Source organism: Fistularia commersonii, chromosome 26 (assembly GCF_037954325.1).
Source record: "Fistularia commersonii isolate RoL2024-O1a breed Wild chromosome 26, RoL_Fcom_v1.0, whole genome shotgun sequence".
In the NCBI taxonomy this organism is placed as follows: domain Eukaryota; kingdom Metazoa; phylum Chordata; class Actinopteri; order Syngnathiformes; family Fistulariidae; genus Fistularia; species Fistularia commersonii.
This window is the reverse complement of record NC_141309.1, coordinates 7,708,634-7,732,475: the sequence shown is the minus strand read 5'-3', so window position 1 is coordinate 7,732,475 and position 23,842 is coordinate 7,708,634. Positions and strand designations below refer to the sequence as shown.

The 23,842-nt window shown below is 40.0% G+C and overlaps 2 protein-coding genes across 3 annotated transcripts in view; both read right to left on the bottom strand.

Annotated features, from left to right (window-relative positions):
* The window catches only part of pip5k1bb (phosphatidylinositol-4-phosphate 5-kinase, type I, beta b), a 29,667-nt gene extending 15,950 nt beyond the window's left edge, over nt 1–13,717 (bottom strand). The window contains exons 1-4 of the mRNA XM_086174016.1: nt 13,427–13,717; nt 2,356–2,471; nt 1,855–1,923; nt 1,140–1,270 (exon numbers count right to left, since the gene is read on the bottom strand). Coding sequence (XP_086030142.1) covers nt 1,140–1,270; nt 1,855–1,923 — 200 coding nt within the window. The 5' untranslated portion in view covers nt 2,356–2,471; nt 13,427–13,717. The remainder of the gene's footprint in view (nt 1–1,139; nt 1,271–1,854; nt 1,924–2,355; nt 2,472–13,426) is intronic.
* Nucleotides 13,718–14,558: 841 nt separating this feature from the next.
* Nucleotides 14,559–22,570, bottom strand: unc45b (unc-45 myosin chaperone B). Of its 2 annotated transcripts, none has more exons than XM_086173913.1 (20): nt 22,448–22,570; nt 21,195–21,356; nt 21,069–21,105; nt 20,793–20,968; nt 20,621–20,710; nt 20,357–20,524; nt 20,033–20,198; nt 19,761–19,931; nt 19,496–19,667; nt 19,090–19,390; nt 18,878–18,972; nt 18,300–18,441; nt 18,074–18,214; nt 17,788–17,915; nt 17,443–17,509; nt 17,164–17,277; nt 16,957–17,072; nt 16,738–16,855; nt 16,486–16,641; nt 14,559–15,857 (listed from the first exon to the last, which is right to left on the bottom strand). In XM_086173913.1, the coding sequence occupies exons 2-20, from the start codon at nt 21,354–21,356 to the stop codon at nt 15,585–15,587; spliced, it is 2,793 nt and encodes a 930-aa protein (XP_086030039.1). In that variant the 5' UTR covers nt 22,448–22,570; the 3' UTR covers nt 14,559–15,584. The 2 variants fall into 2 exon arrangements, with proteins under 2 accessions (XP_086030039.1, XP_086030037.1); XM_086173911.1 differs by lacking the exon at nt 22,448–22,570 and adding an exon at nt 22,147–22,271.
* Between the last annotated feature and the right edge of the window lie 1,272 nt (nt 22,571–23,842).

Below are 23,842 nucleotides of genomic sequence, written 5' to 3'. Positions count from 1 at the left end.
GCACTGGTTGTCATAGATACATGCACGAAGATACTGACAGAACAAACACAACTGCAAAAAATTTGAGAAGCATATCCATCACTCTGAAGCTCTTTCAGAACTGTGTGAAGCCAGAGGACAGTGGTGCAGTGTTTCAGCAGTGCAGCGAGAGATGAATTTCGAGGGGAAATGCAAGACACCATATTTCCTGAAGATTGTTTCGAACATTTTTTTTCATTATTTCATTGCTCTTAATCATGGCTTGACATTGCTGCAAACTAAGGTGGTGTAAAAAAACGCAATGAAATATTTACATTTCACACTTGACTGTTTTAAACAAGCTGCTTGCCGGTTTTAAACACTCATCGCACTCGGGTCAACGCAAAACCAAAGAGCAATATACAGTTGTTGCCAAGCAACAGGACCACAAAAGGTGAACGTATGTGCATGGACCAACTATCTACATCCAGGTGCATCTTCAAATAATAAACCAACAATATATTTCCTTGTAGAATATTTAATCATCAATGGTACAATTTAAATACCTGATTGTCATCTGTCATATATTGCATAAATTGAAGAGAATCAATTCCTAAAATTGATCCCATTCCTATTGTAAATAAGGAAATGACATAACTAGACACTCGCAAATGTTACTTTTTTCATCGAGCACCTTTGGGACATTTCAACACCTTTTGTAAACAGAGCATTTACTTGGCCGATGATTTTGTCTGTGTAAAGAGGAATCCCTTAATTATAAATTTGTTTTGAAGTGATGTGGCAGTTTTACAAGGAACAGCACACTAACATATGTTCTGTAATCCCCCAACATAGTTGTATGCCTTGCAATATATACTTTATCATAAAAGGTGATGGAGGCTGTTGGCGGCGACAAACTGGATGGACTGGATGATCGGGACCAAGTAGTTTACTTTGCTAATAATAGCATTTAACTTTGACGTAATTTTCCATTCTCTTTGTCTAGAGAGCCTGTTACCATGTGCACATGACTTGATGCATCTGATGCAATATCATGCAAAAATCTGGCTATTATATTAATGACAATCCGCAAACTTCTCGATCATGGATTCCTCTATCAGAAAATGTATACATGAAATATAAACATTTGTCTGAAAAGGTTGACGATATGTTGCTCTGACCTGGGCAGAAAGACACTTTCAACCACGTAGAAGTCTTGCATAAGCACATCTCTGTCTGGCTTGGAGGTGAGGTTTCCTACTGTGTAGCCAATACCGAGCTGAATGGCACCCTTTAAGGCTGATGACGTTGTCTTGATGGGGGAAAAAAGCAGTCAGTTAGCTCCGGCTGTCACTGCCTTACACATTACATGAATTATCTGAGTTGTTGGACCGCAACCCCGCCGTCTCTTTCTGAGTTACTTTCAAAGGTATTCTGTGTTTAAAGGCTTACTCGTCGTGAAAACTCCAAGAGCAACTACAGTACGATTTTATGGTTTTAAACACAACCATCAAGCATATAATGGCTGAGGGATAGTCTTGCCTGACTGGCCACTAAAAGACTTTTGTCCTTTTTTTAATCTGAACGCAATGTGGAAAGCCTTATACGGGTTGCATCCTGAGAAAAGCCACCATAAGCAATGACATCTTAAATCAAATTTGACCGGCACTTGACTAATCTCTGGCAGTGAGCTCCAGCCAGGGTCAGGACATTATGTCCCATGAATGGACATTTGTAAGGTCTCTTGTGACTCACAGGCTCATAAGTAAGGAACATTTTGACTTGCTGTTTGATGTTATTCTAAAATAAATATTAAGTAAACCAGTTCATATTTGTGAAAGAAGAACAGAAAATTACACAAAATTGGGCTCTCGAACGAACGGAGAACTCGTTTACCTTCTTGTAGGTTTTCTCTCTGCTTGTATTCCAAAGGCCACCCATCGCATTTTCTGTCACAGTTGACATCTGATGAAGAAATGCAGCAAAAGTAGACCAAGTTGAAGGGAAAAAGATTTACAAGTAAATATCAGCTTAGAAGATAATTTGTTCATATATTTCAGAGGCGGGACCAAGTCAGAAGTCTGTATCATAATCCATTCCTGAGTGAAATCTTGAAGATGTTTAGAAGCCATGAACAAGGCATAATGCTTCATTATGAATTTAATGCCCTCACAGACACTTCAAATACAGAATGCAATTGGATTCTTCTATGCTCAATAAAACGTGCCTTAGATATTTAACTGTTCAGCCAGAAGCACCCCGAAACTATATTCTTATAGCAATTAAGCTAAATTGCCTGCAAGTTATATGGCACAATATTCTTAATAATTTGAGATCTGCATCCAGTCATGTGAATTGTGTCCACGCATCTGCTGTAAGACAAGAGCATGTGCTTACCTTGCTTAATGAAAAACTGTGCCAGACGAAAAAGAGAAAAGAAAATCAGGGCAACATTTCCTGATTGTCAAGCTGCCTGATCGTCAGAAGATTTGCATCCACCAGAGGACCCGGCCCTGTTTAACACAAGGGATGCACGAGTTAGTATTTAATCAGTTAAAACATGCTAATCGATAGTGAAGGAAGTGCAAGTTGTGTATGAATGTGCAATAACTACATGACCGCTTCTAAAAGGGGAAACACAATCTTGACAATCTCACCCCTTCACAAAAATCAGTGTGCAGACGATGAAGAGACCAATCTGACTTTACAGGCCCCTTCCTTTGGCTCGCGTCTCCACTCTGTTCGTCTGTTTTTTTTCCTATGAGCCGGAGTATTGTGTACGTGTTGTTGCATGAATGGAAGCTCATAAAACAGCTGAGCTGCTGAGTTTGTCTGAATGATGCATAACCCTGAGGCTGAAAATGATCTGTTGGCTCATTGTCTACTGGTGTTTATCCTCGGATGAGTGATAAAATGAAGGGGGGCAGACCGGGAGTGAAAGAAGAGCCTTGATACAAAGTGGAAATGTAGACAGAAGACTGCAGTAGCTCCACCACCTGCATATAAATCCCCCCTGCAGGTGTCACATCCTTGAGTATTGTTGCCTTTCAGCTTCATTTGAACTTGTTGTGTTGTGATCTGATGACTCTCACCTGTGACCTTATAACCAAACCCAAACATGAACCTCTCCAGGAAATAAGGACTTTCTATTTGGAAGAAACTATGGAAAAATTCTGCATCGCTTATCAGTATTTGCCTATTTGTATGTTTATTGTGTAGTTTACCAAAGAGACATGGATCCACACATACACACATATAAAACATACATACCACAACCATGGCAGTGGCTTTATAATATAGTGGATTTTTAGCTGGGTGTTTAGCAATTTTGCAAATGTGGAGCGTAGCTTTTTTATTGAAATTCTGTCTAAGATACATTTTAGCCGTTTTAACTTTTTGCATTTAGTTGGTTGAAACTAGATCACTGTAGGCATGGTGTTTTACATAATATTTGGCAGATTAACCTTATTGACAGTGTAGACTGTAGTGTTACTCTGTTGGTCTAGTGGGATATGATACACACGCGTTTGTCAGAAACACCATTAAAAAAATGCTTGCTTTTCCAGCCAGTCACCAGAATCTGGAAATTATATTCAAATTGGTAAATATCGTGACCAAAAGTAACCAGGACATTGCATTTATTTCACATAGACTACAAGAAGAGCTGTTAAGAATCTTGCAGTCAATAACTATGCTTCAGTTTTTGAAATATAGAATATGTATTCCTATGATAAAATATAGTACTTTTTACAACTCTAAAAGTTATCAATCTGTTCAATATTAGTTATTATAATATCAGCAGCAGAAGTTAAATCTGAATAAGGAAAGGTTAGGTTAGGTTAGGTTAGGTAAAGATAAGATAAGATAAGATAAGATAAGATAAGATAAGATAAGATAAGATAAGATAAGATAAGATAAGATAAGATAAGATAAACTTTATTGATCCCCATAGTGGAAATTCTTTTGTCACAGCAGGGCAAAAGTTATTGTGTCAATAAATATGAATATAAATAGAGAGACAATTAGACAATTAGGTTAGTTTAGGTAAGTTTAGGTTAGGTTAGGTAAAGAACAAGAACTGCAACTAAGGAGAACGTGGCTAGCGCATAAATTTAATCTGATCTTGAGAAGATTAGATTCAGTCTGCAGAATCAAAAAAACAAAAAGTATTTGTTGTGAACAACTAACAAGCTTTTAACTGCAGTCTCTGGTCTTAAGCCAATTAATGTTTTTCAACTCTTCTCAATTAATAATTAGTACAAATAACAATTTTTTGGAAAAGAGGCAGCGGATTTGAGGCATATATTGAATTATTTTCGATGAAAATGAGATGCAAGATTGTATTAAAACTTTCCACACAGGCCTTAAGGCTTTCCGAGGAAGGATCACCCACACTCTGTGCGAGAATTCCCACCATACAAAACTAATTCTGTGGTAGATTATAAGCTTCGTCAATAGCAGGATTCTTCTTCACCGCTGAGCAATGAGGTGTTGATCCGCAAAACTGTACGACTGGCTGTGTACTGTGACTTTGAGGAATGTTAATAAGCCTGCAGGCTGGTTCGGCTCCCTGTTGGTCCTGGCCTGAGTGTCACCCCACTGTTGAGAATAATTGTTTGTAGCTAGTCTCTCTCTCTCTCTCTCTCTTTCCCTCCCTCCCTCTCTCACTCTCTCTCTCTCACCTGACTCCACCACTCAGCCGATGCTCCAACAGACCGTTTCCAGAAAAATCCATGAAGAGGCCCGTAGCTGCGGCGAACAACAGCAGGTCTGTTGTTCACCTCAAAACAAAAGAGGGGCAGACACGCGACTGTAAATGGATGCCTCGCCCATTTGTCCCCATCATCAGTGTCTTACCACTGTACCGGCTGCTAATGCTGCAGCAGTTTAACTGGAGCGATGCAGTAAGAAAGAAAAGAGCCAAAACAAAAAGAAGCAGTCTTCCAATTCACAACTACATGACTTGACTTGATGCTGACTTGAAAAAATATATGTTTTTTTTTGTTTGTTTGTTTGTTTTTTTATCAATATGTGAGCAAAATGAATGTCTGGAGGAAAACTAATGAGATGAAACTAGAGAAGATAAATTTGATAAAGAGTTCATGTGAAATTCTAAATATGAATATGAATCTGTCTTTCGATGTTGATATTGACTTGGACAATATTTGTGTGTGTGTGTGTGTGTGTGTGTGTGTGTGTGTGTGTGTGTGTGTGTGTGTGTGTGTTGGTGTAGAGGGGTTGAGTTCTTTGTTAAAGTCCACCAGGGTCGTGTCAGCGCATAAATAGAACATGTAAAGACTGAGCAACTCTAAAAGCATTGGGTGAAGGAGGGAGAAAAAAAAAGTTTGATGTAACGGGAAGGAATACACTCCTAAAAAATCTCTGTGTCACGGTTGTCAACTCTGACTCTATTGACGTGGATGTCTTTATATTTTTAGTAACGTCACCAGTAGATAATGTCAATTTCACACATTAAACACGTTGCGAATCTTGCTCTTGAATACATTTTCCTCAACTATTTATCTGTCCGTTCCTGAAAAACATTTTTCCTACTTGTCAATATGTCAAAGTCAAAAACTACTACCCTCCAAACGCACCTCTTTGCAGTTCAAACACGTGCTCTCATGCTATACCTCCTCCATGGTTTCACGGATATTTCCATTGGTGCCAGTCTGCCTTCTTGAAAGTCAAACAGCCAGCAATCCTGGAAAAATATCTCGCTGAGAGCTGATACGGACTGTCTGGTATGCAAAAATGCAATCAAAAAGTCCACGCAGCTCTTGTAATGTCCACTCATGACTCCCACTGAGCAGACGTTAAATGGTAATGACAAATGCACAGCCACGATTTCTGCCAAAACAACGTTCAGTCTTGACAAAAAAACAAATGTTGACACAAAAGACTTTAAAATAAAGTCCAGTGGTAACAAGTTAAGGAAAATAATTTGTATTACTGATTTGTATTGGTGAAAAATGCATTTATTTTACAACTAGTACATCTTAGTCAGCATTCAGTGAAATGGGAGCATTTGAAACAATACATAACGGATAATATGATACTACAATGAGTTCCTGTTTTTACAATGCTTTTCATCAGTCCCAGATACTTTTGCATTACTGCTGCAATTTGACGACACAATAGAGAATCAATAGTTGACCGGCAACCGGCCAGCGTCTGCATTGCTCACATAACCCACAATGTTCCCAATGTGACAACACAGCTGTGTGTCAGGAGGGTTCAGGTATCTATTCTGAATCTCACCTGAGTGTGACTAATTTATTACAGATAGGAATTCTTTTCTTTGCATTTAAAAATCGAGCTGATAAATTACAATAAGTTACATTGAATGCTCTTCCTGACTCTTTCTTCCTTTACAGTAAGTCATTAATGGATTGTGTTATCACGGCCCTGAAGTACAAACAATGATTGCAAAAGGCCGATGGACAATATTCTACCGGGATCAGTGAACTATGTGGGTTACTGTGTCCAAGATTTGTTAATTAGTACTTATTTGTTGTGTTTTGGCCTGAAAAATGGCGGGTCTAAATGTGGAACAACCACATTTAGTAAAGTCCCTTGCTAAGCTTCCCTTGACTCGATAAACAACATCTCGTCGAGGAGTCCCTGATGCCACCGGGATGTTCTTGTCTTAACGCTTGAAAGTGTTGATAATGAATCTACTGATTAAATGCTGCAGCGGGTTTAATCTTTTCAAATTACCTCAACATAGAAAATAATTTCAACTGCACGCACTCAGGGTAGTCAAAAGTTCTTTTCTGAAATGCCTCCTGACAGCTAAGAACAACAACATCAGCTCCCATGAGCTTTGTTTAAGAATTTTTTGATTCATGGGCAGAGATCAGTACATTTGGATGATTTACACTCTATAGCTGTAGCTCGCATTGGCTAGTTTGGCAGTCTTTGTTTGTGTTTAATACCGAGCAAATCAAAGCATGGATACGGCTTTCCCAAAACCCAAACTGGTTTTGCACGTTCCACACCTGCACAGGCCAAGGCCTTTCATTATTTGGTGTACCATCCAGCCGAGACATCTTTTCCTCATAACAACACGCCTTTTAACTTGATAGGATATTTTTCTACCACTTGCTTTTGCTGCAAAATAAGAATAAGAAATGTCTAGATTTTGGCATCTTGGAAAATATTTGGTTGATATTTGGTGTGACGGTGGCTTAATTAGCGTATCTGTTGAAAAAAAAATCTGTCACATTTCGTTAGAAGACATGCAACAATCGTGTGTGTGTGTGTGTGTGTGTGTGTGTGTGTGTGTGTGTGTGTAGGCTCCATTCTGCAAGCTATGCAGATCCTAGCCGCAGGACGGTGAGCTATTTCAAGAATTACGTTTTTTTTTTTTCTTTCTCACAATTATTAGAGTGTTTTGTTTAGCCACAAGAACCAGTAAATCATTATACTATGAATCCAGAAATATCGGAGCCCATGTCTGGCACAGATCGGGAGTGCTTGCGGCCCCCCGACCTTCTCCCTGCGCTGTGAAAAGGGAAGCTGTGACGTCAAACGGGGAAGGAAAAAAACAAGGGGACCGTGTTGGTGCTGCCGCCCACAAGTCGTGCGTTTGTTGCTTCATCGTATCGTTAGGTCTGACTTTTGCAGAAAGAAATAAATAATTCATATTTGCGAAGAATGGAACATATTGTAGCAACTTATGAAAGTAATCTGCAAAAAGCAACACAAGTGTGGCTGAATTTAAGTTACAGTTGGAGTGAAAAGTGTCAAGAATTTTCATGTTTCACTCTAGATTTAAAGATGGCTTAAAGACCAGTCAAACTTTTGCAGTTCGGCGAAATGCCAAACGTGATACCTTTAAAGTGGGTACGTGTACATGTCATAGTACTTATCAGTTATATTACTTTTAATGATGAGCTTGTGAAAGAATGTACCGGTCTATCCTTCCCACATGTACGTTTCAACTTTTTCTTTTGTAAGGTCTGCACGGATCTATGTGACCTTTGGAAAACTTTAAATAAAGACAAAAAGATGACTGGAAAAGAGGGCCAATATCTACGGCCACATCTTTCTGACATGGTATGAGCAGATAAGGTCAGCTAAACAGAGGGCGGGATGTAGAAAAGCGAGCAGGAAAACAAAGGAGAGAGAGACACAGAGATAAGGAGTAAAAGGTGTGACCGTTTGTAGTAATGAGGTGATTGCTTCCTCCGATGATCTATTTCATAAAAATGTAAATCAAAACAATATGTCAGGTTGTACTAACAGCTGAGAATGTTTCCTAGCAGAACGGCGAGAGACAAATGAGTGTGTTATAGTGCAAAAAAAAAAAAAAAAAATGTAATCACACACTCCAGACTGACAGGAAGCAGACCCCGGGCCTGTGTGTTTGTTATTCAGCGAGAATCTCTGCCGTTGCGATCAGCATGAGAAGCGCTGAGGAGGGGGTCGCCCTCTGTGTCCACAGTCACATGAATCTACTGAGTGTATAGGGGGTGCCGGGGGTATAGAGATGAGCATACAGGGAGAAAACAGAGCCGGTCTTCAATTAATTAGAGAACCAGGGTGAGGTTAGAGCAATACATAATAGCGTGACGGTCTGTGAGACGAGCGGGATTTAAACAGAGGGCTTATTATATTCACCCACCAGTGAAATCTTACTTAGCATCAGATGTAACATGGAAAGCATGCAGGAAAGCCTGACCAATCACAGCCGAGCCTCGCCCTACCTTAGAGTCCAAGGTCCTCCTAAGGCCGAGAGCGTAAAGGTTAGGTTCATTTCCTGCCTGGGTAATTTTGGACACCACTTTTTGTGAAATTTGTTACCAAACGGGGGTCAAGCTACTTATACACTGCGTTTATGATTGTAAAAGAAAATAAGTTCGTCTTGATCCATCTATTGGTGTTTTTCCTTTAATTTTCTAATTTTTATGAGAAAATTGTGAGTCCCCCAACAGGGCCTCTGCAAGCCCCGTCTTTTGTATGGCAGCAGAGCGTGATGGGGGGGTGGGGGGAGGCTCAGCAGGATCAAAACAAGCACAACAAGTAACAACAAACATTGCAACTTCTGAATAATCTCAGTTCTTGAAGGGCCTTCCATCCCTTTAAGGTACAACGCAAACCTGGGTATGTTATCCCCCTTTCACAAGACATGTTCCAGTGTGTTGCAGGCCCGGAGAAGGGAGGGGCGCCCCTCAAGAGGTCATTACGATCAAAGTGATAGTACTGGGAAATCGTACATGCAGATTCAGCTGCTGCAAAGTGAACAAGGGCATTTTAAACAGGCCCTGGCATTGGTATTTGTTGACAGAATTCTCCAGATTACTTATCTCCGTACGAAAGTGGCTTTGCAAAAGTCCTTTTAGCGGAAAAATTTTGCGTGGAACAGGTCACGAAAGAAATCACATGAGTTTTATTTCATTATCAAGCATCCATTTGAGTGAATTACTGGAAAGTCTTCAGCGTGAAAAAACACTGGCACGACTCGGAGACAGTTATTGATATAGTTTTACACTAAAAAAAAATGAACTTCTATGAAGAGGAATGCTCCACTGAACTGGTATCCCAACACAGGTTGACAGATGTGACGACACAATTATTACGAGGGTTTTAAAATTTATTTTCACCACTGTGTAAAATAATAAGGGGGCTCTCAATGTTCTTATTGGGTCTGTCTGACAACTGGCTGAGTTTCTGACCGAGTCCTTGTGGCTATCAGTAGCATGCGGTATGTGCTGACATGAGTGCAGGCTTGCCAATGAATGAGCACAATAAAACAGATAACAGAGGGAACAGACCACATTGTGCACATTTAACGGGCGACACAAATGACGTGAGGTGTGGAGACCAATCCTCTTCCAATCGTTGCACTGTGTAGGTTAATGCCGAAGCTATGAAGTAACATCTTATTTAGAAACACTCTCGTTACTATCTGATGATGAGTTAGCAACCGCGTGTTTCTACTAAAACACACTTGACATGGTCGTTTAAGCGACACAAGTGAGGCTGTTGAGTTTAAAACCGTCGCGAATGTTGATAAATGTATTTGTTCTAAATCATCACTTTGAGAAGACGTTAACGCCTGGAATCACCTGATTAGCGTTTGACACCCTCATCGCTCAAATAGAGACTTAATGACCATCTTCAAATGGTAAAAGAGTAAATAGAAAGTAGCAGATGCTGCAGGCCTGGGGCCCAGCCTTGAGGATATTCTAGAAAATAGCAAAAGAGCGCTCCTAACACTCATTAACCTTTCAGAGACTGCTGACACACTCGATACAATAAAGCACCAGAGGCAAACGCCACTCTTGTTAAATTGGTTTTTCGCTACAATCTCAAACACACGACGCCTCTTTTATTCAGATATTTCATGAGACAAGGCTGCAAACTACAAGTAATTCGACAAAAATAGTGACAACTTGTTGCCATGACGGGGCCTGATGAGGGCTTTGATTAAACCAAAATGACAGTAATGCCTCCGACTCATTGTCACAAGGACATATCATACCAGCAGGTCGACCTGGAATGCGACACGCATGAGCGCCGATCCCCTGACAGCAGATGGGAGGGGGGAACGGAGAACGGAGGTCGCGCTAAACACGCACGGTACGAGAGGCTGAGTTTTATTATCACAACAAAGTGAGGCATTTTTGATTAGAGCCGTCAGCGGGGACCCAGCCCCTCTGCATGCCAGCACGAAGCACATAGGTCAATCAGACCATTATCAGGACCGAGCGAGACGGAGCTGAGCAACCACTGTTTGAGACACTGACTTATGTAACTGTTTTAAATGAGCCTCATATGCCTGTTATTTTGGTCCTATCACTACTTGGTCCCATGGGACAGTGCATACACACAGTACACACTGCTCTTTGGCCCAAATCACAAGACTGCAATAAAAATCCCAGCAGCTGTTAATTGTTGTGTTACCTCCTTGCAGGAAGATCAAACTACAGGCTAAATAAGCAGATCTCACCGAAAAAAAGAAGAAAAAGAAATCTAATGTTGGTTTTAGAGGTGGTTCTCAGCCTCCCCAGCAGGCACCCCGCCTATGCTGTTTGAGGTTGCTGTTTCACCAAACGGAAAGTGTGACTCGAGGCGTCCAAAATTCAATGTCAGGACAAAGTCTACGGCACGCCAACGGCGAGATGATGCACAATACCGGTGTCGGCTTACGATAGTATTTTGGTTTCCGAGATACAATAGTAGAAATTGAAAAGATTGAAAGGTTGTGTGATTTTAACAGCTTAGTTGGAAGTTCTTACTTATTGTTTGTTAAACTTAAGAGTCATTGTGCAATTGGCATTTTAACTATGTTATTTGATACTAAGTTCAATCCGTCTGAAATCAAACTGACATCTGGTCAAAGTCGGGGGGGTCTCAGCTATTTATTATGACTTATCAACGCTCAAATTCGCTGCAACGGGTATCAAGAATTTGATCCAATCGGCTTCCAACAGCATAGACAGATTTCAAGCCGAACCTTTTATTTCCACGTCTTTCGGTCTTTCTGACATTAAGATAATATCAAAAACTCTCATTCTGAATCTAACTTGATTAATGTGCTAGCTTTTGTTAAAATCCGCTCGACGTTTGAAACATTTCAAATATCAGCTGATTCGTCCACACAACTTATTTTATCTGCCTGCGATTTATTGGCACAAAATACATGTTTCATGATACAAAGGTGTGCGCCCTAAAACCAAGTGACTTTTATTGCAAGTGAAATGGAAAATTATTGCATAACCCACAGATTCTGGTCACTCTTGACAACCACCATACCGGCCAACAGACTGCAGGCAGCAGAGGTCAGGTGTTTCTCCCAAAGACACAGCAAAGGATTTGCATGAGACACTTTCCCTTTCAAACATTTCTGCTGACCAACACGGAGACTCTGCAGTCAAATAAGGATAACGCGGGAAGTTCATAAAGGAAACCGCAGGCCTTAATTCCCGTGTTGTCCTTGTCAAAAAACCTCTCCATGAAGCCAGTGTGACTAGTCATTCCTAGTTTTTCACTCCTCTATACCCTTTAAATCCATCCCTCTGGTACATATTTCGCCCGATGTAGATAAGCAGGAGCTGTAATGAATTTCGGCAATTTACTGAAACCCACTAAATCCTCAACAGCTCAACAACAACAACAGCTCTGTTCACAAATGTACTCAGAGGAGTGTGAGGGCAAGCATGTTGATTGGAAATGAAAGATTACATTAGCTATTAAAAGACCATGACATGCAATTGCCTTAAGTTAGGATCTATGTGATTTCGTCGGAGAGACAGAACAGACCCAAAGCGGTTTTAGGGGAATCTAGTTAATAGTCCTCCCACTTTGGAAATTAATTTGGGCTAATCCTCTTATTTGTTGTGGTCAAAAGCCGTGTGCTTTGTCTCTCAAGGGGCTCAGGGATCCAAAATCTTAAACCTGATTCCATCCTGGAACATGGGAACCCGAGCAGGGGGCACCTCAGTCCAAAGTCTGCTCCCGGGGCTCCTGCTCTCCGGTGTGGTGACGCTAAAACACACGGTCACGGTCCAAATGCAGGGAGGACCCTGTGGTTGGATCACGGCGAGGACACAACTCCCTGCCACTATGAGGAGACGGTGCCAAGTCACTGTCAAGCGCAGAGATGATGGGATGAATATCGAGGCCCGCAACAAGTCAAACAGACTTCACTGAGCCGGTGATGCGTTTGTTAATGTATAAAAAGTAAACATGTAAAAGTACAGAAACTCTGTCACTGTAACCTGCAAAGTAAACTGTCTCTACTGTGAACCACGTATTACCAGGTGTAAAAGCACACAGCAGGATCTCTGCCGCAGCATTAAAATGCAAATGAGTTCACATTTCAATGAATCAGATGATTTGGTTTGATATTTTATTCTTCCCTCACTAATAGAGAAGCAAGCATTACACAACCAATGAGCGCAGTCCATTTCCAGTTAGACTGGACAAACTTCCACTTTCGAACTAAATCATCCCAAAATTGCAGACACAGCATTTGACAGCGAGAAAACAAATAATACTGAGATCTATTGATTCTCTATAAAGCTCGAAGAACTCTTTCCCTACAGCAACGATAAAACAACAGTGTATTTTCATTGAAATACAAACGCTTTGCTGAAAATCATACATATATATATTATTTTTTTTGGTCAAATTTGATTTAATATAAAGACAGGGTTTTTTTTTTTACCTCATCATTTTATCTTTTATTTTGGTCCCTGGCCTTTACAGAGGGAATACAGCTACAGATCACATTCTAACTGGACTAATGGGTTCTAGGATTTTGTCAGTTAGAAGCTCTTAGTGGATTCAACCCGAATTAGAAGCTGAATCTGAGATTTATTCAGGTTCTCTTCACACCTGCTGTGCGGACAAACACCATTGCACGTAAGGATCCGTGCGTCATCCTTAGTTGACTTTTGTTTTACGCGCACATAAATCTTGGATGTCGGTGTTTCGCATGACGCAAACGGAACCTTACCGGCCAATCGTCCCCTCCACCGGTCGGAGTACCGGAGAGCTGCTTTCCCCCCTCCGACTGGCTGCGGTTCTTCTCAGACAGCAGTGCTCCTTGTCTTGGACCCTCCTCAGATATAGAGAAATTGTCACCAGAATGCTTTATTTCGTATTTCCCATGGCCCAAAAAAAAAGAAAACAAACAACACGACTGCGCAGTGCCGGGTGACGCTCCTTCTGTGTCAACGACGAGATGCCCTGTGTGCGCGTCCGCGTCCGAGTCAGCGCCCTGCCTCTTTTCATACAAGCCGTCTCCGGGTCCACGGAGGCGGGGAAAGTGACTCCAACGCGACCCCTACCGGCCGGAACCCCCTGGAACACCCCGCAAGAAAAAAACTGGCTTAAAACAACTTTCCCAGGGTTTCAAGCCTGGGAGGGTTAGTGGAGGTGATGGGGATCAAAATGCTCCAAAATTAAACCAAAAATGCATTTATCTGGTGACGCATTTATGACTCACGACTAAAACTATTGGGTTGAGGGAAAAAAATACATATATTTGAGTATAAGTCTTATATGGGGATGTGTGAGGTAAAAAAAGGGAAAAAAACTGATTGTTTGAGATAAAAAAAAAATTACTGATTCTTTTACACACAGGTTTGCTGTGAAATAATCCCTTGATTTTGCTTATTGTGGTTTATGAGGATATTTTATCGTGAGGAAAAATAAAATATTATTCATACTCTATCTCAGCTAAGTAACCCATGCACAGGTACTCTCCGGATTTGCAATTATAAAAATCTGTTATATACTGAGTCGTCCTACAGCTGAAGTTGTTATGATTAATGCATGCACAAAATGGCTATTAATGATCGAATCAAATGCATAATTGAAGAATTTAGAATGTATAATTTACCAAATTACTGTATGCATATTAATGGAACTTTAATTGAGTTGCTGAATAGCAAAATGTAGCAAAGTGTTTGCATGCATAATTTTCAATCCTACTGTGGCAACGATATGTAAACCTGGTTGTTCCTGTCTGTTTGAATTTCTCTATGCTTGCATGCCGAGCATCTTAAAAACACCAACTGCCACATCTTCTCAAACCTCGTAACCATACAAGTCATGTGGAAAGTAATTCCTAATGAGCCAAATAAATATTGTTTTTTCTCTTTATTTAAGTAAGCAAATTCAATTCTCAATTTTTCTGAAATAAGAACAAATCCATGACATGTACAATTTCAAAAACGGTGTGAATCATCAAATTTTCAGTGTCTTCATTGTGAGTTGCCAGAAATCTAAGAATGATACCCAGACCAGTCACCAGGAATCTGGTGTGAAACAAGTAAATTCACATTAATGCATTTATCCCAATATTTTTTCTGATCAGTTGTATAATAGGGAGACCATTGGTTCTTCCATCAGTGCATTTCTTGCACGAAATTCTTAATATGAGAACTGTTTTCATATAATATTCACACTTTTATGTTTCAGTCACACTATAGGTTTCTGGAAAGGAAACACTGACTATTTGAGCATTGTGTCTGGCGGTCACTGTACAGGAATTAACGATGCTATTCTTACTGGTTGTCAGCTTGTCTTCGAATGACACTAGATTCAAATGAGCAACACATCCCAGAAACGGCTAAATGTCGAACTACGTTACAATTGTATAAAATCCTTTTTTACAGACTCTCAAAAATGGGTACTAAATGCTATGATGAAATGAAAATTGACCTAATATTATTAACTGCCACCAGCAACAACAATATTTACAGATGTTGGACATCTCCCCTAAATGCCCAGATACATAAAACCGTATGAAAGAGGCATAATGCTACCTAAATATTGGTTACCTCCCTGGGAATTATAACAACTGATATTTCAGAACAGTTTGGTGTCCATTACTACAATTAGAAAACATGAAGTGGGATGCAATGTAATATAAAAACAAAAAAACAACAACACCTGTATAGTTTTTGACCATATGTTTGCAAGATTCAGATTTGAAATTGTGATTCTAGTGTTTCCCCCAACAGCCTCTGTAACAGATCAACTCCTATTGCAAATCATTAACACTCCCTAATGTCAAAAAGGGTTGTTTGATATATTATTTGGTGTGAAAAAAGGAAAGGAAACAAAGAAGAATGTCTGTTGCTGTTGTTTTGCCGACAGGAATCTTTCTAAGAGGGACTGCTGAAAGGTTTGATGAGACCAAGATCCATGGCTTTGACCAGACAGGTCCTCGCCACGTCAATGGGCTCCTGCCTCTTGGGGTTGTCAGCAGCTTTGCCAATAACTGTGAGAATTTCCAGCATCTCGCTCTCGATTAGTTTTTTAGCCAGATCGCTGTCGTCCGAATTGAGCATGTTGCACACAATCACAAGCCCACGGTGCTGGACTTTGGGGTTAGAATGAAGACACAGTCTCTGCAGGATTTCAAGCCACTGGGTGGTCTGTGGAAGAAAAGATTGATATTTGAGAATTCTTGCTTTATTTAAATTTATACTGATTAAATGAACCAAAAAAACAAAAATACTGTATGCTTGTATTTAAACTATAAGATTATGGGAGACTTGAAAGGAAAATATAAAAATATGTAATACTGATTACTTTAACAGTGATTGTAATCAAATGCTGCAAATAATAAATCATTTTTCAGCCCTGTTAAGTTCCAGTCAGCCGTACTAATGCATAGATAATATTGATTTCCTTATGGGAGATATCGGACCTATATCTCTTACAATCTGAGCCAGCTACTTATAAAGACATGATGGCTCTGCCTCTACTACCTCCAATCTGACATGAATCCAATTTTAAATTTGCACTCTTGATCCCCCTAGTAAGTATTTGCTCACTGGTTATAAAGAAACTTCAACTGTATTTTCACACAGAATCATAGATGGTTTTGTTATCAGGTCTTTAACAATTGAAAGTTGTATGTACTGTTTCACTTGCTTGGTCACATAAGTAACCAGTGAACCACAGATAAGGTAATCCATAGACTGAAAGTATTTCTTTCACTGTTGGAAAATAAATAAAGTAATCTGCTGTGAAATTCCCCCTCAGTTACGTTGCACCTACCACTCGAGTGAGTTTCGAGCAAAGCTTCTTCTGAATGGCGGTGAGCATGGCCAGGGCTCCGGCGGCAGCGATCTGCAGGTTTTCGTCATCCTCTCCACAAAGCAGCACCAGCAGCTTTAGCTTATCGTTGCCTTCTTCCAGGTAACGATCTTGAACCTCAAATACGCAGAGTTGAATTTTACAATGAAGTAACTGTTTTTTTTTTTTCGGATGTTGACGTTTATTGTTTCACATCGGAGGCTTTCGTCTCACCTCTTTGCACGAGACAAGGTTGCACATGCATTCGGTGGCAGCTTGTCTGATCTGGTCATGTTCCTCAAACATGTAGTTCTCGATATCAGGCAGAGCTTTCTCCTTTACAATTTTTACCCTGCAAAGGACATGATGATGCGGTCAAAAACTCATAGTATGCCATTCATCCTCCTGCAAGACACAGTGAAGGCACCAGAGAGAAGAACAGGAAAATATTACCTCAGTTTTTCACTGAAACCAGCGAGGTTGGTGAGGCCTCTCAGGGCCTCAAAATTCTGCATGCCATCTCTGTCTGTGTGAAGAAGGCTGACCAAAGGTCGCACCACCTCGTAGACCTGTTTTGCAGAGCGTGCAAAACATTCACATCACATTGAGTTCTGCAGTAAAAAGGGTATCGTAATCACAACAATCCATTTGATTCCTTACCCTCTCACCAGGAAAGGCAATTTCTGGGTTAGAAATAGCTGCTATCTTTGCTATGGCGTGACAGGCCTTCACTTTCCCGGCTTCTGTCCCTTCCAGTGCCAGAGGAATCAGAGCCTTGTTTAAAGAAAAAGCAGTAGTTTATTCAGACTTTTGACAACAGAAGGCTTTGCGCTTAAAACGTCTGCGCAGGTAATAGTATCATAGATATACCATGCAAACAGGTTGGCTTTTCATTTATGAAATGTTGAAGATTTCTCATACATTTCATGTTTGACTCACCTTTCCCCCGCCTTGGGCTACAATTGTTCCACGATCTTTAGCATCCTGTGACAGTGCTAAGAAAACCCTTCAGGTAAAATATAGGAATTAGCGTTAGAAATGATACGTTTTTAGGGAAAGATGTGGATAGAATGGACAAAAGCGAGGACTCTATCTTGGATTAATTTTCTTTTCTATAGACCAGTCCCCAAGATATTGCGTTCTTGATAAAAGTAAACACACTGATGTGCCAGGAAAAGGAATGTCGTACAAGACATCATCATGACTTTTTTCTTGTTCATAATGTGATGGTTTGGGAAGTTTTAATTGGACATTAAAATGTGGAATCATGCCTTCGTCTCTCACCTTGAAAGCATTTCCTTGGTCTGGTCTGTCAATATGGTGTTATCTGCTTTGACCATGACAGCGAGGGCTGAGATGATTCCTGCCTTCAGCAGCCTTTTCACTCGCTTCTCAATAAAGTCTTTCTTGTCCTGAGGGGGAGGCAAAACATATTGTCATCAATAGGCTTTCAGTGTGTGGGTGTGAATGAATGTGTGTGTTTGTGTGTGTGCGCGTGAAGTATATTTCCCCCTCTACCATTGTTTCACATGATAATTTTGTCGTTGCATTAATGCATGTCATCCTTTACCTTTGGGTGTTGCTCAGGTACGTGTTGCTTTGAAAATTTGGCCAGTTGAACTAGCTCAGGAATTATTTCCTTCTTATCATAGGAGTTGGTGCAGTTCACTAGGATGCAAGCCACTGCGTACATGATGGTCTTATCCTTTGACTAAAACATAAAGAAATGACATCTCTCACAATGTTCAACAAGACATGCATGACAACTATGTAATTTTTCCTTATCATTTTCAAACCTTGGACAGTTCAAACATGGCTTGCAGGGCTGGCTCATCCTCCACAAAGTCATCTTTTACATCAGCATCATTGGTCAGATAGGCAAGACCCTCGACAGCCCACTTCCTTGTTTTACTATCAATCTGAGGATTGCACAGCCACCTAGATTGAGAAAACAGGAGGTGTGTTTAGTGATCGATTTTAATTTCTTTCCTATATTTTTAAAGTACATTTAAGGCACTATTTGATTTTTCCAAGCAAGTGACCAAATTAGACTTTAATGAGATTTAACCATTTTCTTTGCACTAAATCTCTGTCATAATCACATTTCATAGGGGAAAAAAATCGCCAAAAAATCAGATTGTTTAAAATGTTTCAAGGGGCAATACGAGCCAGAAATTGGGGATTAGGAATTATGTCATTAGTCGTGGTATTCAGAGGGTAAAAAACAGATAGGTAAAATATCCATAACTGTCTTACTTTAAAGGTAACTGGACTCCATTTTACATGCTCCCAAATAATTCTCAGATCAGGGAAATATGTTGACAAGTGAGAACACTGCATCGTCTGCTTGCTGACAAGTTGTATGAATACTCACTTTCTACACTGTTTGGCCAACTTCTCAGTGGAACCCTCAGCAAACTGTCTTAAACTGTAGTCATCACCTCCAGCAGAACCCAATTTACACAGACCCTGGTGTGGACATATGAGGTTTGTGTTGATTATAACAAAATGTTAAAAATTATTTTATCATTCAGTGTTTGGGGTCGGTATAATAGAGTTCTGTCATCGAGTGCTCTACTCACTCACCACTAGTGAGCGAATTTTGATCTTCTCATTTTTGGTTTTCTTGTAGATGTCTTTCAGCAGCGATACGCCATTGGTGATGATAAAGCTGGCGCGACTCATTTTGGTAGAAGCGTGGATCAGTGCCTCCACAGCCACCATCTGGTCCACCTCGCGTTCAGAACCACACAGGGCCACCATCATTTCCATGATGCCCTGATGACCAACCAGGATGTTTCCCACTTCAAACGGACCCTGAAGCAGCCCTGAGATTACATTGATCGCATGAATGGTTTTGTCCATGTCATTGGGGTCGATTTTGGATCTTTGAAAAAAAAAAAAGAAAGATGGAAAGACAGCTATTACAAAATACTGTTTTGAAAGTCTTGACATCAACGCTGCACAAAGGGCGTCCTTTTTTGGGACATACTTAATATATTCATCGCAAATGTCCCTGTAATTGTTTCTCTCTGGGTCACATTTGAGGTCATCATAAAGCCTGTTGAGAAGAATGCTGGCAATCAGCTGCGTGTTCTCTGTCATGGCCAACTGGTCTGGCAGTTCGGGAACCTGACCGCACACTTTGAGAATCTTTTTCAGACCTGCAGAACAAACAGATGCGTTGGGATTAATGTTCAGTTTTAAAAGCTCCTTGGAGACACTGGCAGTGAGCAATGGGGGTGATCATGCCTCACCGTGATCAATGGTAAAGAGGGTCCGGGAGTGGTCCAGTTCCTTCTTGTTATTACGAGGAACGTTCTTGCTCAGGAGGTTCAGTGCTTGGTCTCTGCCATGACCAGATACCTTTTTACTGGAGACCATCTCGAGCAGAGACATAAGAATGGTCTTCAGGTCTTTGGTTGCATCTGCAATTTGGAGAAATATGTGTCTCATTGTGATGTACTATGACACAATAAAGTGAAGTGTGAAAGAGACCAATTGTTAAGGGGGGATTTTTTTGTCTCACCCAGAACCAAGGCCTCTTCTTTCCCATATTCCCTCTTATCACCCCCAGTGAGAGAATCATTGATGCACTGGAAGAGGTTGCATGTTGCCAGGGCGATCTCCTCGTTGTCAATCGCCATGATGCTGCACATTTTGTCGACCCCCAACATGTGCACTATGGCCATTGCCTGTTTAGATGTAACAAAAAGATACATACAACCAACTCTTCTCATTCTTATTTCTGAAACTGCTATAAATATGATGACGATATTAAATTGTTTTGCATCATTTGGCTGAATTGACCTGTAAGACTATACTCTGTATAATCGTCTGTGACAATACCCACCCGAGCTTTGTGTCCTGTGCACATTCCTGACAAAGTACGAATAGCAGCCACTATCATGTCTGGTTTGCCTGTCTCAATCATGTTGAGCAGCAGAGGCACTCCGTTATTCTGGAAGATTCTCTCTGCTCCGGCATCCTCCCTGGACAGCACGATCAGGTTGTTGGCAGCCTAGATAGAAAAGATCGGGGACCACACATGTAAAACGACAGGATTCTCAGAATATGGATGCAAAGTTCATCCAAAGACCAATGAAAAATGATCTACTTTTTCTCTCTTATCCTTCTCCATTTCTTCATCAAGGAGGATATCGAACATGTTCTGTACCCTTGAATCGGTGGAAAAGGTTGTCTTGAGCTGTGGAGGAAAAGAAACAAGTGAGTAAATTTAATTGCTTCCTTTCAAATCTGCGTAAACGAAAAGCCTGCTCAGTGCTGACCTTGGCTTGAATCTCAGCCCCCAGTCTACGTAACGTCTCCAGGAAGGTCTTGTTCTTTGGTTCTATGGTAGCACATCTCTGAACATCTTTGAAAGCCATGTCCAGTTTTCCAAGCTTCTCCAGAGCTTGACAGCGCCTGTATAACGCTTTAACATCTGCTGCATCAACATCAATGGCTGTGTATGCAAATGAAGTGAAAAAAATGAATCTAGTGTTAGTCCCATTTTACAGCGTATCCAGGGTCATGACTCATGTGTTACAACTTATGTTACATACCTTTAGTTGCATCAGATGCTGCATTGGCATAATTTTCCTGAAACAAAAAATAAACGTATAGTTTATCAAAGGCAGTTTGTTCCCTGCTTCTTACCAAATATTTCCCATTTCTTTTATGCAACTCACTTTTTTTAGGTAGCAAGCCGATCTGTTTCTGTGGATGACAGCCAACACTTTCTTGTCCTTGCATATCTTAATGGCTTTTGTGTAGCTCTCAATGGCCTTGTCAATATCTCCAGCTTGGAAGTATTTGTTTCCCTCATCTTTTAACTGGCCTGGGTCTCCCATCTAGCGGGATAATGGGTTGTCAATTATTAATGTCTGTAGATCAGATTTCATATGTATATTCCAGTCTGGAGATAAAATATGAGTGGTTTCAAATCCTGTACCTGTTGAAAAATAGCTCATACCAAGGAAACAGAAATTCCCCATCCAAGGAAATTCACAATTCTTTCCATTTTATTTTTGTTTCAATTTTGGATTTTTTTTGGTATTTTCTCCTACTTTTTATATATTGAAAAAAAATGTATTGCAAAATCTAGGTCATTCCTGTCCTATGTCCAATTTATTAATTTGTGCCATATATTTGACACACATTGACAGAAGACAGAAAAGTGACACAGCATGACACTCGTACTAATTATGATTATTTAATGATAAAGAAAGTTTGGCTTTATCTAATTTAAGGAACATTAGTGAACTGGGAATTCCTGTTCATTCTTGAGAACCAGATTCTCATAAATCCCATTGTATGTGTTTTACATTTTCTTCTTTCTATCAGCTCACTCGCTAAAGCCAAATTGATCCAAAAAGTAGCATCAAATCAGTCAATTCATTGTTTATGCAGATTGGTCAAGCCAATAAGCCATTATATAAAGGTTAATCATTTTCCAATTCATAGAATAATGTTATTAATAAAAGCACCTTGTTTTTATGTTAAGAACACACAAACTCTGCAGACATTTGTGAGTAAATATGACCAAGTTTAGGAAACCCTCAACCCGGAGAAAACCTTACAGAAATTGACTATGATAGGCAGATTTTATTTTGAGGAGGAATAAAAATGTATTGTCCTCACCATTGTCTCTAGTTAGTGTCCCGCTGACCAAGATCTTCTGCAACAAAAGGCTTTGCACATGCTATCTCTAACTTTAAAATGGCCTCCCTTCACACCTTATTTGGATATGGTCTCGTACCCACGCCGAGCAGTGCAACAAATGCCACTTTCCTAATGGACAGACATCCTTACCTCATGCTCCCCTCTGTGCCTGTCAGTCTATCAACTGACATGAAACATAATGATCTTAAAAGTTATGCCCTACCCCCAGCATAACTTGTCCTTATGAAAATAAAACAAAGCATCTCTCTGGAAGCAGTACCTTCAAGGTGTATGTCTTGTGTTCTGTCAGTCTTATTTTCTTTCTCCTGTTTCTTGAACAGCTCAGTCTGTATGTCCGTTTACATAGTTTGACCCCACCAACACCCCTATTTATATTTTCGGTTGCAGTTGCAATGGGGTGGGAGGGAACCCAGGTGGACCATTCATAAGGAAAATAGGGGTTCAGTCTGTGGAGTCAACCCCACTCCTCCACCAAAGAACCTTAAAACCAGAGATCCTTGTGACCCATGATTATTTGTGCTACAAGAGATATTCTTCAATTATATCGAAAATATAATGCATTTCTTGTGGAAAATACCCAGGATATGCTGAAATTACTGTTAAGTTTAACCCCACCACCATGGATGGTCTCCTCCTGATAAGGTCTATTTAGGGCATAGACAGCTGAGAAGTCTCTAGCAAATGCCCGAAACTAAAGTGGTGGTGGGGGGGGATAGATATGGGGGGCTGACAGCTGAAAGAGTGATCTGGCTTCTAGAAAGAGAATATTCTCGAGCTTCTAAGGTTAGAGCTAGGTGCCTCATGACAAAGGTTAAGTGGAGGGGTGGGTATTCAAGACAGTGTGAGTGTCAGTTCAGCAGGATTTAGCAGAAAAGATAATATAATAATTGCAGACATATTTTTTCAGTATCTATCTATCTATCTATCTATCTATCTATCTATCTATCTATCTATCTATCTATCTATCTATCTATCTATCTATCTATCTATCTATCTATCTATCTATCTATCTATATATCTATCTATCTATCTATCTATCTATCTATCTATCTATCTATCTATCTATCTATCTATCTATCTATCTATCTATCTATCTACCCTCCCTCTGGGCTTCTCCCTTCCTCTTTCTTTATAGAATAAGTACGACTTTTGAAATACATAAAACCTCATTGTGAACTCTTTGGTGTACTTTCATATATGTATGTATTTATTTATTTATTTATTTTGAAATGGCAAGCATCATTACCATAACATTTGTAAGGATAGATTGCAGGACTCTCTCAGAAAATTAGAATACCATGATAAAATTCTTTATCATCTGTGATGCAATTAAAAAAACAAAAAATCCTTTTTCATGATATTCTAATATTTTGAGATAGGACTTTTGAATTTTCTTAAGATGTAAGCATAATCAGCAATATTAAAATAATAAAAGGCTTACAATATTTCAATTGATTTGTAATGAATCCAGAATGTATGACATTTTTGTTTTTGTAATTGCATTACAGAAGATATAGCACTTTATCACAAAATTCTAATTTTCTGGGACAGTCCTGTACATTTTTGTTAGCCTGGCTGACAAAGAGCAGAGACAGTTCCATTAAAAATTACATTTTGTCCATTTTATTCACTGTAAAAATGACTTGTAAATCCT